At 31.6% G+C, this 14,551-nt stretch overlaps 1 protein-coding gene and 1 long non-coding RNA gene across 5 annotated transcripts in view; both read right to left on the reverse strand.

Annotated features, from left to right (window-relative positions):
* Window positions 1–271: 271 nt before the first annotated feature.
* Window positions 272–4,821, reverse strand: LOC143053980 (uncharacterized). Of its 3 annotated transcripts, none has more exons than XR_012971527.1 (5): window positions 4,183–4,821; window positions 3,004–3,067; window positions 2,439–2,520; window positions 1,601–1,734; window positions 272–852 (listed from the first exon to the last, which is right to left on the reverse strand). It is a non-coding gene; the product is annotated as an uncharacterized LOC143053980 (long non-coding RNA). The 3 variants fall into 3 exon arrangements; XR_012971528.1 differs by having other exon boundaries at window positions 2,998–3,067; XR_012971529.1 differs by lacking the exon at window positions 3,004–3,067.
* A 955-nt stretch (window positions 4,822–5,776) lies between these two features.
* Window positions 5,777–14,551, reverse strand: part of LOC143053983 (putative leucine--tRNA ligase, mitochondrial) — a 31,959-nt gene continuing 23,184 nt past the window's right edge. For both annotated transcript variants that reach the window (XM_076226810.1, XM_076226811.1), the window contains exons 16-25: window positions 14,307–14,425; window positions 12,993–13,159; window positions 12,267–12,440; window positions 11,092–11,186; window positions 10,057–10,147; window positions 9,219–9,367; window positions 8,634–8,711; window positions 8,150–8,302; window positions 7,103–7,171; window positions 5,777–6,043 (exon numbers count right to left, since the gene is read on the reverse strand). In XM_076226810.1, coding sequence (XP_076082925.1) covers window positions 5,801–6,043; window positions 7,103–7,171; window positions 8,150–8,302; window positions 8,634–8,711; window positions 9,219–9,367; window positions 10,057–10,147; window positions 11,092–11,186; window positions 12,267–12,440; window positions 12,993–13,159; window positions 14,307–14,425 — 1,338 coding nt within the window. In that variant the 3' untranslated portion in view covers window positions 5,777–5,800. The remainder of the gene's footprint in view (window positions 6,044–7,102; window positions 7,172–8,149; window positions 8,303–8,633; window positions 8,712–9,218; window positions 9,368–10,056; window positions 10,148–11,091; window positions 11,187–12,266; window positions 12,441–12,992; window positions 13,160–14,306; window positions 14,426–14,551) is intronic.

Consider the following 14,551-nt stretch of genomic DNA (forward strand, 5'->3'; position numbering starts at 1 on the left):
TTTATGGTTTTGCTACATGTTTTCGATTTTGTCCAATGTGCAACACCAGACATCACATGAAAGCATTAGGGCTCAGACTGAGGATGCATTTTCTTATATTTCACACCAGCATTAACTAGAGCTCATTAAAAAATACCCCATCATTCCTGTTCAACATTGAACTCAGTTAGGTTAATTATCTCCCATGAAATATTTCAGAAAGTGTTTATTCAACTTCATGCACATAATAAATAATAGAAATAATCTTCTTCGATGATATTAATAAACTCTATCACATTTCAATATTTATTTGTACATTATCATGAAAGTATAACATGGTCATGATGGTTCAAAGGATACAAATAAATATTATCATATCTATATATACAATGTACAATCAATATTAAATCTTTTGAATATTAACATTGATCAATAAAGCATGACAATGAGATCAGGATCAATCATACAGTATACCAAATTAAGCAGACCTATTGCTTTTTGAATCTGATACATGGACTTGACCATGGGTACATAACTTTTTTTTAACCGATCCATGAAATGTGGTCAATGTCAAGGGGAAACAGTTTTACAGACATGAGGAACTTCAATTCATGCTCATTGCAAGTATAGATATCATAGTATTCATAAGAGAGAGAATTAACATTAAAAACATTAATAAAAATTGCTGAGTTCAAAATATCTGTAATGTAGCAACAACTTTTCTCTTTAGTCTAAGGTTGGTCAAATCCCACACAATTCCTGTTATGTCTTCAGCCCCTGATGGTATTGGAGCTTTTAGTACCACATTATATCAATACTGGCTGCCAGTTTCATATTCTATCTCTTTGATATGAGAGATAACATCTTGCCTAACTGGAAGTAAAAAAGAAAATTCATCACAAATTAATTAAAACTTTTAAATTTAACATTCTGAAGAAGAAAACTATCACTATAGTATATGGTTGAAAGCAATCTGACTAACAAATGTGTTTTGTGTTGCAACACTGAGAGATGTTCCAGAAATAAATGTAGGGGGATCAGGGGTCAGAAGACACTTTTTATTTCACCCCCACCATGCATAATATTTCATTTGTCATTTCAGTGCCTTTTATAGCTGAATATGTGGTATGGGCTTTGCTCATTGTTGAAGGCCTTACAATGACCTGTAGCTGTTAATTTCTGCGTCACTTGGTTTCTGGTGGAGAGTTGTATCTTTGGCAATCATATGACATCTTCTATTGTATATAAATAGGGGCATTAAAAAAAAGATTGTAAAGTTCTAGATTTCTTTTTTCTTTTTTTTAATAGAAGTTATTGACTTTCAAATATACACTACAGCTCAGGTGGATTTTGCAATGTCCACCCGTCAACAGTGGGAGTGGGCAAACTTTCTAGCTTGTCAACTCTGCCCACCCATAGGAGTGGGCATGCAATTTCTTTTGTTTAATCAAAAGACTTGCAAGTACAATCAATTGAAAAAAAGCAGATAAGCATTAGATATCAATATTTTAACAAAAAAGAGATATTAAAGTTGGAGTGGGCCGGTGGAAAAAGCAAAATCCACCCAGGCTGTTGTGTAGCACTGTTCAAACATAATTGATTTTAATGTTAGCTAACATACTCAATCAGTTGTTTCAAAGTCCAAAGATGGATGTAGATGTATTCATAGGTCTCTCAACATTTGAAAATGTCTGCTTTGGTGTGGCATTTGGTATCTGGTGGATATATCTGCATCTTGATCTCACAGGCTAATTTCTACAAGAAGCAAATTATAGTTTAACAAATATGTAAACAGTAGAGTAATCTGAGTTCACTTAGTAATAGGCATTTTTAGTTTGATAATGGGTAATTTTTTAATAAAGTTCAATCTAGTTTATCCCTGCCACATTCTGTATGCGCCTGTCCCAAGTCAGGAACCAGTAATTCAGTAGTTGTATTTTAATGCTGTATAACCAATAATTCAGTAGTTGTATTTAGTCTTCTCCTTTGAATTGTTTAAATTTATAGCTGATTATGTAGTATGAGTTTGTCTTATTGTGTAAGGTTGTATGGTGACTTAAAGTGGTTCCTTTATATGTCATGTGAAGTACATGTATTGGGGAGAGTCTTCATATTGGCAATCATACCACATCTTCTTATTTTCAAAATGGCTTTGTACCAATGCAAGCATTATGAATATTTTATCCAATTTTATAGATTTAATTTTCAAACTCTATCCATTATAAGATAAATCATGGACAAATAGAGAAACAAATAGACTAAAATTTTGATAGTACTAAGTAGTTATTAGCTTTTAAACAGGTTAGATAACTCTCTAATACATGTAAACATGGAACATGTACATATTATGTGTTCATGTTTCATATCTATATGTTTTAAAGACAAGGCATGATATACATATATGCATGATATAAAAATAAACATGAACATGTATCTTAGAAAACTGCTCTATTTATTACCTATGCCCATCTGTGTTTGTCTGTGTATTAGGTAAATGTAGCATAAGTTCTCCACAGTCATTAACAAGGTTAATTAGCATCTCTGAAATTTAAATAAAAAGTTCCTTGTCATCATTGATACATTGATCATGTACATGTACATATAGATATACAAATGTAAATAAAAATTGGTTATAATACAATGTAAATTGTATCTATAAGTTAAGCTCAGACATGTTTCAAATAATTTTAGGTACAACCATTTATTTCATTCATTTATCAATGACACTACAACAATTGACAACAAAATTGCTATCAATCTGAACACAAAAAAAAACCTGTGTATTATTTAATGAAAATACACACCATTAGTCTTAATACATGTATCATGTTTTGATTATTTACTGACCCCTAATGTACATTTAAATTAACAGTGACAGATGGGAGAAATACATATACAACTGTACAAATTACAAGATACATGTATCTTCATTATCATATAAATGAAAGAAGAGTAATACATGTATGCTACATTTCTTGGGATGATAATCAAAAATATCTCAGATAATCTGCAACTTACATGTACCTTATCAATTGTGTTTTGTAGGTTTGATGGGATTAATGTTACATCTTTAACAAGGATGGTTTCTCTAAAAAATGAAATATAAATTTCTGTTACAAAAATGTTCTTCATTTTGATAGCACATAGATAAGGAATGTATATATGTAGCAGTACAATGTACATGTACATGATGATGAACATCATTTGTACATGTATGTATGTACAAATGATGTTTGTTAGTTTATAATACAAATTTTCTTACCAAATATAATAAAGTGAAAACTGGACATATATTAAAAAACACATACATCTTATAATAGAATAATATTTGTTGTAAAAATGCTATTTGCCAATGTACATGTACATGATGTAATAAAAAGAACAAATAATCAAAGAATTCAAATATTGAAAAGCTTTACAACTTGTGACCTTACAACGCTGAAAATTAACTCAGGGACAATGCACCTTGATGAACTTGTGTCTTATTAAAGTATCAACTTCTTCTTACATTCATAGAAATTAAATAGAAAAAACTCCCAGATATATACATGTACATGTATGAACGGCCAATTGTTTGTTTGCTCTTCATTTATGTTTCTTTGTATCCTACATCATGTACATGAGCATTTGACTTTTAATCAAATACTGATTAAATTATCAGATGATTTTTAGATGGATATTATCAAATATATATTACAGTATAGTCATGCTAGTATATACATGTATCAATTAATTAGTGTTGTGGCAGTGTCTGTGTCAATGTGACAAGTTTAACAGCCATTGATGGTTCATGCTACATGATGATCATACATGTATATTGTATGTGTACCATGGCAATTCAACTTTTGAACATGTTGAAGGGTAGCCTTGGCTTGAATCCCTCAATTGTCTGATAGCTTGCATGTTTTCCTATTTAATTCTACTGCACTTTTGTTTAATGCTTTCTTGCAATTGTTATCAATATGTTTGTATTTGTTTTTTGCCTTGACTTGGGTGTTTGTTCCTAAATTATTACAAACATATAAACTGACAGACCTGGATTATTTTTTAAATAATCATTTTTTTCATACATGTATCTAGTTTAGATTACTATGACATCTAACAGCTGTTTTGCCAGACAGGCTAGTGTAGTGGGGCATAATTAACATGACAATGTTGTCCAACTCAAGTTTTAAAATGTTTTGATTTGTAAATGCAAATTACCTGGCACCTGCTCAAAGTTTTACACTGAAGCTTGGCATCAGCTTGGCCTTTGGTTTACTAGGTTCTCCATGTAATAGGAACCATAAGGAAGTCGGTTCAATTCCATCCAGATATACACTTAACATATGAATACAGAACTTTAAAACATAAAAATGAACGATCCATTCAAATCGTCTCCCAGAGCAGATCGCCAGATGAAAAGGACAAGTGCGTGATGTGTTTACATTCCTTCTATCAACTAATCTTCCTATGCCGGTACAACATATTTGACAACCAGTTGCATCCAAACTGCACACATTATTTCTGCATCACGATAAGACGAAGAGACTTAAATCGGCGTACTTTTTTTTGGTAAAACGCCTTCGTCTGTCTTGGCAGCCGACCGAGTCGTCCATATTTGTTTACCATAACTTCTGTTTCCGGATTGTCAAAATTGGACAATTTTTCGAAAAAATGAGCGTTTACTCTATAGTTAATGAAAATATACTTCAATTAAGCCTTTCTGATATTTTAATCGTCATTCTAAAAATAATAACTATACTTTCGCTTACTAGGCGGAAAATACCGAGGTGTTGAAAAAATTGACACCTCGGTAAACTCCGGAAAATTTTCCGTAAATCTTTATTATGGGTCGGATACCTTAAATAGCATTCAATGACAAAAATTACGAATTTTATATATAGGAAACATCAGCAAAATATTCTGTCTAAAATAGATTTGCATATTTGTGTGCATTAATGGTGGAAAGTTGGATTGATGATAACAGAAAACTGTTAGAGTCATGTATGCACAAACTAGATATCACCTATAGCATTCAAAGACAAAAAAGACAAGTTCCAAAAAATGGGCAAAATCTCAGGGGAAAAATCCATCCAACTCTGAAATTCAAATGGTTGTCCTACAAAATTCCTTCTTGTTTAAATTTTTTTCATTAAATATTTTTTTAACATGCAAAATGTATTAAGATTGAAAACATGTAGAAGGAAACACTAAGTCATCAATGCTCTTCAACTTTTACTTGCTTGATTTTATAACTATTTTGATCTGAGCACCACTGTTGAGTCTATGTAGAGGAAATACGCATCTGGTGTATATAAGCCTGGTACCGTTAATAACTATAGTGTATTTTTTTTGTCTGCCTTGTTTTACAATTCGAAAGTAACTGGTTAAGAGTTACATTTGAGTTTGGCAATACATAACACTGCATCCCCCCCCCTTTCATGTGTTCCAGATTGAGGATATGATGTACTGCTCTTCCCTTTGCTATGCCTTTTGCATTGTGGTCATAAAAATTATGAACATCATTATTGTACTCATGACTTGGAAATCAACCAATCAAAATACTGGATTTGGTGTTCCAAGCACAATGTGGTTCTCCAAGTACTGAGTAACGTTTAATGACCGAGAGAGCAAGCCTTGCTGTGATAAACATTTGAGCACTATCATCTTACCTAGATTCAAAAATCAACCAAACAAATTATTAATTTTGGTGTTTGAGCACAAATTTTGTTACTGGTAACAGTTTTATGACCAATGGTCCTGGATTAGATAATTCTTTTTTTGGGGTGGAAAAAATTAAGTAAAAATAAAAATCTTATTAATTTTGAATTTTATTAACTTATTTCTTTTTCCTCTTCTTATTTAGTTTTCTAATGACATCCTCATCTATAGTAGGTATACGATAATCTATAATAGCTTTATAGTCTGACTTCACAGTTAGATGTACACTTTTCACTGTATGTTCTTCAAAATATCTCTTATATACAGGGTGAAGATTGCTGATTTGTTGTGCTTCCTCTTTACTCAAGGTGTTTAGTATGGGGTATGGAACAGTTGTATCAAATACCATCTTATTATTACACTGAAATTAGAATATATTAGAAATATGTTATAATAAAACAGAATCTGCTGGCTTTGTTTATATTCGTGATGATGCTATTTATGTTTACCTTTACTTAAAGAGTCAGTTGTCCTTTTAAAAAAAGTTGAAAGGTCTGAAGGTTTGAGTACCAAACAAACTTGTTTAAAGCAATCACATTTTGACAAACCAAGTCAGCCTGTATTTGTTTTTTGTTGTTGTTAGTTCTTAACTATAGTCTGTTGTACTGTTATACCAATATTTCTGCTGATTCTTGTTCTTTTCATATAAAAAGAATAATGTGGTTATGTTATCACTATTAGACAGAACAACTGATTTCTTTGTTAATTCAAAAAATAAATGAATGGTTGATTTCTCATAAAAGTTTTTTCTGCTGTTTCAGTTAAATATTATAGTTATATTGTGTCACAGATAATTTTTTTTTCGTTCAGTGTAAGTATACTTTTTTTTGCCAATATGTGTTTTTGATTGAGTTAAGCCATTTCAATTGATATTTTATAGCGTCTTTCTGTATTTTAATGTTACACCACTACTTCAGGTTAGGGTGAAGATTGGCTTGTAAATATTTTTAAACCCCTGTTCAGGGGTTGCCATTTTCACGGTTCATAAATATTTCTAGTTTCTCTATTTTCTTTATTTTCTACATTTGAAAATGCCTGTACCAAGTCAGGAATATGACAGTTCTTGTCCATTCGTTTTTGATGTGTTTTGTTATTTGAATTTGCCATGTGATTATGGACTTTCCAATTAGATTTTCCACTAAGATCAGTATTTTTGTGATTTTACTTTTCACAGTTCATAAGTATTTCTAGTTTCTCTATTTTAACAAAGATTAGACCGTTTTTTTATGGTTTTACACTACTCATTTTTGGGGCCCTTTATACTTTGTTGTTCAGTGTGAGTCAAGGCTCTGTGTTGAAGACCGTATTTTTAACTATAATGGCTTACTTTTACATATTGTGACTTGGATGAAGAGTTCTCTCATTGGCACTCATACCACATCTTCTTATATTTATTGAGCAACAAAAGAACTTTACTTACTTTTACATTAAGAACCATGTTACAATCTTTATCTAATTCTGGCCATGCCTGTTCTTGCACTGACTGATTCTATAAAGAATAAAGATATATTATTCATTGATGACCTGAAAATGTATATCCATCATTTAATGTTCATCAAAAATATCAAAGCAACAATAAAGAATGAGTGAAATGTTGTGTTCCAAGATAACATTTAAGACTGCAATAAATATATTTGTTTATTTTCCTTAACAAACTAAGGAATGTATACAAAGACATTCCAACTATTGAAATATAAAACAAGAATGTGTCCCAAGTACATGGATGCCCCATCCGCACTATCATTTTTTATGTTCAATTGACTGTGAAAATAGGGGAAAATCTCTAATTTGGCATTAAAATTAGAAAGATCGTATCATAAGGAACATGTGTACTAAGTTTCAAGTTGATTGGACTTCAACTTTATAAAAAAACTACCTCGACCAAAAACTTTGACCTGAAGCGGGACAAACGGACACATGGACGAACAGACACACAGACGGACAGACGTCAGACGCACAGATCAGAAAACATAATGCTCATAAATGGGGAATAATAAAAACAATAATAAATCTTGATTATTTAACATGTAATGGTATATGAATTTGAGTCATTAACTGCCAAAGTCATTCAATCTTAATGTATCATCAATAGGGAAAAAACTTCACCCAATGTAATTTTTTATGTCATAAATAGAACTGATTGAATTCACAAAGGATACCCATATTCCCTTACAATAATACTCTGAGAATACTTTTAAGTAAGTAAATTCAATCTCCACTTTAACATGATTGACAAGGCTTATATTCTGAAATGTTTTACAAACTTTTAGGAGTAATGCACTGACAAGGCACATGGATGAACAGCCAAACAGACACACAGATAGATGGATGGACATAATGTTTCCTATATATCTCCCACTTATACTGTGTTACAGAGGTTTAATTAAAATTGATTGCATCAAACTTGCCAACAAATTAAATCAGTTTTTGTAAAGATAAAGTTTAATACAGATATTTGAATATGTACCATATCACATGTAGAACAGGAAGTAATTCTATTGGTATATCCTTCCCATAATTCACTGGCAAAAGATGGAGATATTGGAGAAATCATAATTATAACTTCTGCTAAGGTCTGTAAAAACATATCACTGTTTACAGCTACTTCTATAGGAACACTCTGAAAAAACACATCATTAATTATAATATAAAATATGAGAGACAGTATCCTAATGATTAAAAAATAAACATTATCAAAATCTCTGTTTACTAGCTATCCCCTTCTAAATAAAATAAAAACTTTAATAATAGTAGTTGTTAGGCACAAAGAACTAAGGGGAAGAAGCTAACAGGTCAAATAAAAGTAGAAGACTGGATTGACAGGTCTTTGTTTAAGCTGTTATCGAGTGAGTTTGCATATTAAAAATGTGAAAATAGTAGGATTCATTCTACAATTTTCTCATCCTGAAAATGGTTGACATTTTGTCCATCTGTCAAGAAAGTCTACTTACCCTTAAGTATTCAGTAAGTTGTTGCATGGCTGTTATTGCTACACTGATCATAAATGTGGTCTCAAAATTGTAGTTTATCTGAAAGGGAAATGGAAAAATATTAGTGTTAAGAGGCTGTCCAAGTAAATATCATGCAAATCCTATGATATGGGTGGCACAACATAATTTTTTTCCCACTGAATTTTTTATTTCAATGCAATGTTTATATCATAAAAAGGATATATATGTGAAAGATATTTTTGAATCAACAGTGGATGGCTCAGAAAATGATTTTAAAGTTAACTAACAATGCAACAAAATTTTGTACAAAATGAAGAGTTATCTCCCCTTTTTAATGAATTTTCAGTGTTCTTTATTTGTTGCAGTTAATAAAAAAACAAAATTTAACTTTGAAAAAATATGAATTTGTAATATGAAATAGATGAAAATATTTTGAAAACAAAATATGTCATGTGCCATCCACTGCCTGGTTTTTCCATGGACACCCTCTTAATTGAAATATCAGACAGACTTTTGAAGTCACGGATAAAACTGACAAATTATCCTCAAGACAACCGTACCATCTCATTCTATATCACAGCTTACCTCAGCCAAATGAATATTTCTGACTTCTTTTATTTTCCTATTCCATTCATCAATATCCTGAAATGCAGTGTCAACCTTATTATAATTCTTTAAAACCATGGTAACAAGACTCCATACCTTCCCTTTCCAGTTCAAAACACCTTTAAATTCTGAAAATGAATATTGATAGTAATAAAATTGAGAATGGAAATGGGGAATGTGTCAAAGAGACAACAACCCGACCAACTAAAAAACAACAGCAGAGGGTCACCAACAGGTCTTCAATGTAGCGAGAAATTCCCGCACCCAGAGGCGTCCTTCAGCTGGCCCCTAAACAAATATATACTAGTCCAGTGATAATGAACGACATACTAATTTCCAAATTGTACACAAGAAACTAAAATTAAAATAATACAAGACTAACAAAGGCCAGAGGCTCCTGACTTGGGACAGGCGCAAAAATGATAAAAAAAAATTGATAGTAAGTATATATAGTCACAAAAAAATAATAGAAAAAATATACTTATTCATTTAATATCAATTTTTCTAATTTCATCAAATTTACTGCATTTAACTAAAACATAAGGTCAGGGACACATATATTTTTATTAATAATAATGGTGTCATTTCATATAGGTAGGTCATTTGATGATATATCTTCTGCTTAAACCCTGCTGAGCAGGAACCAGTTTATTGTTGAAAAAGCATACGTTGACCTATAAATATCTTTTAGAGTTTTTTCTGTTATTGGGTAGCGAGTTGTCTTACTGACTTCTTTTATTCATCATCAAATTGATCTCCATTACTTTATTTTTCTTTTTATTTCATAATAATTTATTTTAACCATATCTAATTTTACCTGTATTAGACCATTTTCTGTCAGACTTAGGAGCCACATTATAAACTATTGTCATTCTTGTGGCAGACACACCATATTCATCAATAATTTCCTGTAAATGGGGTAAAGGGTTAGAATCAGACCTGCATTATAAACATATAACTTTTGTAGCTAATCATTGTAACATTTCTATTATAACTACCACCTATGAGTATCTCTTCTTTAAAAACAGCTGAATCAGAAGAGATCTTCAAAATCGGCATTATGTAGTTATGACAGGTCTTTTTTTAGTTCCATAGAATATCATTCATAATAATTGTGCCCTCAAATTAGTTTTTTTGTTGTAGAAAATATCACAATTCACATTTTAGATATTATAGAAAAAACCTCAAATTCAATCCTGTGAGCTTAAATTTCTCCAATTGAAATTCATTTGAATGATGTAGTATGATTGCTAATGAGACAACTCTCCACAAGAGACCAAAATAACACAGAAATGGACAACTATAGGTTACTGTACGGCCTTAAACAATGAACAAAACACCATACTGCATAGTCAGCTATATAAGGCCCCGATATTACAATGTAAAAAAAAAATCAAATGAGAAAACTAACAGCCTAATTTATGTAAAAATTGAACTAAAAACAAATATGCAACACATAAACAAACAACCACTGAATTACAGGCTCCTGACTTGGGACAGACACATACTTGGATCCCAATCCCCCTAACCTGGGACAGTGGTATAACAGTACAACATAAAACAAACTATGAAAATCAGTTGAAAAAGGCTTAACTCATCAGATGTGGATGTGGACGGGTACTTTTACATCCCAACAACAAAAAGACACTAGGTACAGATCTGAGAGTATTCGCAGCTAACTGACAGCTAGTTCAAAGACTCATAAAACTAATAATTTATCATGCATCTAAGACTAAATTATCAATCCGTACACATCCAACATCCAATAGTTTCGTGTAAAGAGGTCATAAACAGTCAGAGAAAAACATGAACTTGTGCAATGCCAAGTTATAAGTATACATTTTCTACCAACCTGAGGGTCTACACCATTATACTTGGATTTGCTCATCTTTTCCCATTCTTGAATTAAAGGCTTGCCAGTGGATTTTTCTACAGGAGATTTGCGATCTGCAACATAACAGGCATTTTTTTTTTTTTAAGATTTCAAAAACTTACTCACCATGCTTTATGGAGCCTATATTTTAGTGCCAGGAAATATTTACTGATTTCCTAACAATGAGTCCATAAAACACAAATGCCTTACTCACACTATCATTTTCTATGTACAGTGGGTCGTGAAATTAGAGTCAAAATTCTAACTTTGCATTAAAATTAAAATTAAATATATCATATCATAGGGAACACGTGTACTAAAGGAGTAGGTTCATTAAGACCCCTTTTTGGCCCCAAAATATAGCAGTTTTAGAAAATTGTGAAAATGTAATCTTTAAACTATATTTTGGAAAGTAAAATGCTTCTGCTACATTAATATGAGCTGTTTTTGACAATACAATGCACAAATATCGTGTTCTAGAATCATTAAGTCATGCTAAATTACTGAAATCTTAAAAATTTTAGCATTTTGGTTAATTTTTAGACGGTTTCCGTCTAAAATGAAAGTGGCCGCATTCGTGTTCATTCATAATATTGAAATGTAAGTTGTATTTGATGATAATACAAAACATATATAAAGGTTGAGGATGAACTCGGATGCGGCCACTTTCATTTTTGACAAAAACCATCTGAAAATTGACGTTTTTTGGCATATTTGATAGATTTTTCATATTTAAGCTTGAATTAGAGGGTTTTAATGACTAAATCTGTTGAAATCTTTCACACAAACTAATCGAATCAATTGAAATAGACACTTAAGTGTTTAATAAGTGTCCAAAAACTTTCGTTAGATGAACCTGAAATTTGAGGCCAAAATCGGCCCTTACCGGACCTACTCCTTTCAAGTTGATTGGACTTAAACTTCATCAAATTATACCTTAACCAAAAAACTTTAACCTGAAGCAGGACAGATGCTTACATATTTTCTGCTTTTGTCAGGGAATTTGGATTTTAAGTATCTTTTAAAGAAGTCTTATTTTCTATTCTTTAACGATCCAGAAAAAAAAATTATGAAATCTAGGGCTTTTTTTTTGGAAGGTGGTGTTGTTGTTTTTGGATTTTGTTTGTTATTGTCTAAGAACAGAAAATACCTACTAGAAAAATCAATCTCTTCTGGTTTCAGATATTGTCCTGTTTCCTTAACTTTATAGCTCTGTCCTAATACCATTCCTTGAGGCAGTAGATTTGTGAATGGTTCCCTGTGTGATAGGAAACCAGCATCACACAGGAAATGGTTAAAAAATCTGGCAAAGAACATGTGTAAGGTAGCTGAAATATAAAACAAAATTACAATTAAGAATATTAGTTGTCAAAATTAGATAGAGAAACAAATACAAAAATATTTAAGTTACTTTCTAAATACCGGTAAGAAATTTAGTAGAAGATAAAATTTTTAGGGGTGTTAGGGTCCTGATCATACTCATGAATGAAAACTTCAAAATGATTGAGCTGAGAAATGAGCAACTAATCAAAACAGTTAAACTAAAATATTATCTCGTTAGCAAAATACAGTTTTAAAAAATCATTAAAACAACCAAACATCAGAAAAAAAAATACCAAAAAAACACCAGATATTTATAAAGATAATAGAAATCATTCAATTACTTTTTTATAATAAAATTGAATGAAATTAAATTAGTTTTCATTTTGAATGTGCTATTCTAATGTATTTGCACAAAGTCTGACAGAGGAGAAGGGGGAGCATGTTATATGTTAAAAGTGAAGAAAAAAATAAAACTGTTTGTGATTCATTGTATTTTTCTGTACCGGTAAAAAAAAAAAGTTTTCAGTTTTTTTGCTAATTATGAATACAAAACAAACCATGTTCCTTTCCACCGATATACAGGTCGACAGGCATCAGCTGATTGGCAGCCTCTCTATCAAATGGCAGACTACTGTTGCTAGGGTCAAGGTATCTAAGGAAGTACCACGAAGAATCAACAAATGTATCCATGGTATCTGTTTCTCTGGTGGCATCTCCTCCACATCTGAATCAAAAAGAAATTTTTAGGTTTGAAACTTGAATGTATGTTTTATAGAACTAGAGGCTCTCAAGAGCCTGTGTCACTCACCTATATCTACTGTGGTTTGGAAAATCATGTTTAATAAGGTTAAAATCATAATGAATAGTATTAGTTACCCTAATTATGATTGAGACCAAGTTTGGTTTAATTTGGCCCAGTAGTTAAATTAAAAGCAGAAGATTTTTATGCCCCACCTACGATAGTAGAGGGGCATTATGTTTTCTGGTCTGTGCGTCCGTTCGTCTGTGCGTCCGTCTGTGCGTCCGTCCGTCCGTTCGCTTCAGGTTAAAGTTTTTGGTCAAGGTAGTTTTTGAAGAAGTTGAAGTCCAATCAACTTGAAACTTAGTACACATGTTCCCCATGATATGATCCTTCTAATTCTAATGCCAAATTATAGTTTTGACCCCAATTTCATGGTCCACTGAACATAGAAAATGATAGTGCGAAGTTCAGGTTAAAGTTTTTGGTCAAGGTAGTTTTTGAAGAAGTTGAAGTCCAATCAACTTGAAACTTAGTACACATGTTCCCCATGATATGATCTTTCTAATTTTAATGCCAAATTATAGTTTTGACCCCAATTTCATGGTCCACTGAACATAGAAAATGATAGTGCAAAGTTCAGGTTAAAGTTTTTGGTTAAGGTAGTTTTTGAAGAAGTTGAAGTCCAATCAACTTGAAACTTAGTACACATGTTCCCCATGATATGATCTTTCTAATTTTAATGCCAAATTATAGTTTTGACCCCAATTTCATGGTCCACTGAACATATAAAATGATAGTGCGAAGTTCAGGTTAAAGTTTTTGGTCAAGGTAGTTTTTGATGAAGTTAAAGTTACATCAACTTGAAACTTAGTACACATGTTCCCTATGATATGATCTTTCTAATTATAATTCCAAATTATAATTTTGACCCCAATCTCACGGTCCACTGAACATAGAAAATGATAGTGCAAGTGGGGCATCCGTGTACTATGGACACATTCTTGTTATATTATAAAATCAGTTTGAATAGCTTTGGACATGGTTTGGAAATTACAAATATATGCTTTTATATCAAAATATATCAAAATTGGAACAAAGTTTTCAAATTATCATTCATACATTGACTTACTTTGGACATTTAACATTGAGCCATTCTGTGGCATGTGTCAAGGGAGATAATCCTTTCTGTGTCAGACTTTCTAACTTTGGCAATTTAACTGGCAATTCCTCTTGTGGCACTGGTACTATCTATGACAAATAACAAAATAAATCTTAAATAAATAATCAAATAAATCTATGAAAAAGATGTTTTGGGATTGGTACAAGTACTGATTAACAATGTTTAAACATGCATAAAGCAAAAATGGTGTGCTG

Source organism: Mytilus galloprovincialis, chromosome 12, assembly GCF_965363235.1.
Source record: "Mytilus galloprovincialis chromosome 12, xbMytGall1.hap1.1, whole genome shotgun sequence".
NCBI lineage: Eukaryota > Metazoa > Mollusca > Bivalvia > Mytilida > Mytilidae > Mytilus > Mytilus galloprovincialis.